The 3712-nt window shown below is 48.9% G+C and overlaps 1 protein-coding gene across 1 annotated transcript; it reads left to right on the top strand.

The window, feature by feature from the left end:
* The first annotated feature begins 1953 nt into the window (after positions 1-1953).
* On the top strand, positions 1954-3222 carry ACTL9 (actin like 9). The gene has a single exon (XM_024205316.2). The coding sequence runs from the start codon at positions 1954-1956 to the stop codon at positions 3220-3222; it is 1269 nt and encodes a 422-aa protein (XP_024061084.2).
* Positions 3223-3712: the final 490 nt, after the last annotated feature.

Genomic DNA, 3712 nt, shown 5'->3' with positions numbered 1-3712 from the left:
ATGTGTTTGCCTTGCAGTCTGAGAGCAGCTCACGGTTCTGCGGAGACGGGCCAGGGATTTTGTTGCATTAGAGCAGGAGTGCTCAAACTTTATTACACCGCGACCCCCTTCTGACAACAAAAATTACTACACGACCCCAGTAGGGGGGACTGAAGCCCGAGCCCCACCAGGAAGCCCAAGAGCTTCAGCCCCAGCAGGACGCCTGTAACCTGAGCCCCGCTGCCCAGGCCAGGACTGGGGGCACAGAGGAAGCTTGCAATGCTGCTGCCCGGGATGTGCTTTGCTCTGGTTTAACAAAAAACCTTCCTCAAAGGCTGCATGGTCCAGCAGACAGTGCCTTGGCCCGGGGTCTGTTTCCTGCCCTGCCACTCAGCTGCTGTGTGTCCTAGGGCGAGTCACATCCTCTCTTTCCCCTCTTACCTCTGTGTGTCCCCACCTTGCCGATTTAAATCGTAAGCTCATCAGAGCAGCGCTTGTCTCTTTCACCATGTTTTTTGTACAGCACCTAGCACAGTGGGGCCATATCTCAGCCACGGCTTCTGGATGCTGCTGTCATAATACTAACTAACTCTGTCTCCAGAGCTGTCGCCCTTAACACACTTACAATATTTAAAAGAAATCATCAAAAAGGCCAGTGGTGCTGGTCGCTTGACACCCGTCATTTTCTGCTATAGCTGCAACTGTCTGCGGTGCAGTAGTGCCACCTGGTGGTCAGGGGGATCAGCAACGCGCAGGTAGGGTGTCCTGCAGTTTCCTGTTTTTTAAAGGTTGGAGAGAATAATCCATTGTTTTAGGGATTGATTTTTTAAAGGCACCTAAGTGCTTTTGAATATCCCATTAGAGGTCTATCTGCATCTTTAGACACTTAAACACCAGCATTGGTGCAGCCCTCAGCCCATGTCTCCCTCCAATTGGCAGTCCCAGGGATGAGGATAGCTGGCTACTTTCTCACAACTAGAGGAGTTCTCAGCTGGCTCAAGTGGCAGAGACTGCGCCTGGGACTGTCAACAGAGTTAGATGCCCATGTTTCATGGAAGTCAGGCCCTTATCATAGAACATTAGGGTTGGAAGGAGTCATCTAGTCCAACCCCCTGCTCAAAGCAGGACCAATCCCCAGACAGATTTTTGCCCCAGATCCCTAAATGGCCCCCTCAAGGATTGAACTCCCAACCCTGGGTTTAGCAGGCCAATGCTCAAACCACTGAGCTATCCCTCCCTTATTCCCCTGTACCCCTTTGATAATACCAGCTTTGCTGCTAACAGTCCTTCGTTCAATTCCCGCCAATTACCATTTGTACACTTTGTTACAACAGTGTTAATGGTGAATTATCTTTTTGCGCCTTTAAAATAACGCTACCAACATTCAACTCATATCAGTATAAAGCTCTTTGAAAGGATCACGAAGCAGACACTTTATATTGGGTTCCTTTGGCCCAAAGACTGGTTAATTCAACTTCTAGCTTTACCCTATAGCTATTAGTTACAAAAATGAAACAGGCACAATGGTTGGGTCAAGTACAAATGGGGTCAGAAAGATACAGTGAAAAATGAACAACAACAAAAGTCTCATTTCCGATCAGATGGGCAGGGATGGAAGAAAGGCAGAGAATGAAGGCAAACAGGAACCAGAAGGGAATGGAATGTTAACACAGTCAGCCAAACCACCAGGTTGGGGAAATGCATCATCCATTGTGATCAGCGTATCCTGTTGGAACAGCTTTACTGACGAAGCTGGAATGATGTCATAGTTCTCACTATGACAACAGTGATCAAACTTGTCCTGGAACTAAGCTAACTCCCCTAAAAGCCACTTCCCATTTTACCTTTAGGGAGGTTGTTTCTGCCTCCACTAGAATGTCTTCAGACAGTCCATGGATAGGTAGCTCAAGACTATCTAGTCCAAACCCCATGACTCCAAGAACGATGAACGAGGAAATGGTGACTTCAAGGTCAATGAATTCACAATCAGGCAGTCTAGGGACAAGGAGCCCCTCTCTAAGATCTGGGGCCCATTCTCCAGATAAGTACCTCAAGGCTAAAGGAGCAGCAGAAGAAAGCAGGTTCACTAGAGAGTGGTCTAGCTCCCCTGCGAAAGACCGCCCTGTTGTGAAGAAGACAGGAGCCGTTGTGATAGAAACAGGTACTGGGAGCTGTAAAGGAGGGTTTGCTGGGCAGCAGAAACCCAAATCCATTGTTGGTACTTTGGTCGGCCATCTTTCAGAGGGGTCAATAAAGTCTGAAAAGACCGGACCAGACACTTTTATTGGAGAGAGAGCCCGACTGCAACCCAATGCAGAGATCATTTTTCCTGTGAGGAATGGCATCATCATCGATTGGGAGGCAGCAGAAGTCCTCTGGAGACACATGTTCTATCATGACCTTAAAGTTCCTCCAGAAGAGCATGCTCTATTGATGTCAGATCCACCCCTCAGCCCTACCACCAACAGAGAGAAGATGGTGGAAGTGGTGTTTGAATCTCTGAACTCTCCTGGCATGTACATTGCTTATCACTCTGTCTTGTCGGTATATGCCCATGGGAAAATCAGTGGCTTGGTGGTAGATACGGGTTATGCAGTGACCCACACTGTACCGGTCCTTGACGGTTATAACTTACCACATGCCATTGAGAGAATGGATATTGCCGGATCTCACTTGACCTCCTTTCTGCTACAGCTTCTCAGGGACACTGGGCATGCGTTTAATGAGAGGATGATGCATATTGTGGAAGACATCAAGCATAAGTTCTGCTATGTCCCTGCTGACATTGAAAGCGAGTGCAATCTTCCCAACGAGGAATACATGGTAGATTTCCAGCTGCCGGACGGCCAGATCATCAGCCTAGGGAAAGAGCGATTCCAGTGCCCAGAGAGATTATTCAACCCCCCCAAGATGCCCGGTGTTTCCCTTGTGGGCATCCACACCATGGCCGAGAGAAGCTTAAATAAAGTCCCCAAAGAAGCCAGGAGAGATATGTACCAAAATGTACTTCTCTGTGGAGGTTCCTCTCTCTTTGAGGGGCTGGAGAAGAGGTTTACCAGTGAGCTCCTTCAGAAAGTGCCACCTAACATCAAGCTGAGAGTTTCCTCCATCCCGCTGAGGAATTATGCTGCTTGGACTGGAGGCTCCATCCTGGCTTCCTTGAAGAACTTCCAGTCGTGTTGGATTCGAAAGGAGCAGTACACAGAGCATGGGCCGTACATTGTCCATCGGAGGTGCTACTGAGTTAAACTAAAGGCACAGGAGTCATCAGGAGAAGTGAGTTTGCACTGAAATTGTAATTTGCTCGTGGTTCCTGGTTGGGCAATAGACAGTCATATCATTAATAAATGTCTTTGCCTTATGAGGCACCATCCATTCAAGGATCTCAGGACACTCCAGGCTGGAATTTTCAGAGGAGCCTTAACAAGTTCGGGAGCCCAAATCTCATTGAAGTAGCAAATATGGGCTCGATGGCAGGGAAAGCGTCCCCTCGACACACAGCATCCCACCACGCCCTAGGCCTTAGCCCTGCTCTGGAAAGAGCTCCCCTTTACAGAGGTGAAGGGTGCTCCATCTCCCTGGTTCCTTGACCTCTCCGCTAAGGCTGCCAACAAGGAGGGGCAGTTCCTCCCAATGGAGATGGGAGAGTGTGCAAGATATGGGTGCTTGTCTGGCCCAAGTGGAGACCCAGCACCTTGTTTCAGGTGGGGCTGCTGAATGGATGTCAGATAAG

The sequence above is a fragment of the Terrapene carolina genome, unplaced genomic scaffold, assembly GCF_002925995.2.
Source record: "Terrapene carolina triunguis isolate 2854851 unplaced genomic scaffold, T_m_triunguis-2.0 Scaffold194, whole genome shotgun sequence".
Taxonomy (NCBI): domain Eukaryota; kingdom Metazoa; phylum Chordata; order Testudines; family Emydidae; genus Terrapene; species Terrapene triunguis.
The sequence above is the reverse complement of the archived record's forward strand: the minus strand, read 5'-3'. Positions and strand labels throughout refer to the sequence as shown.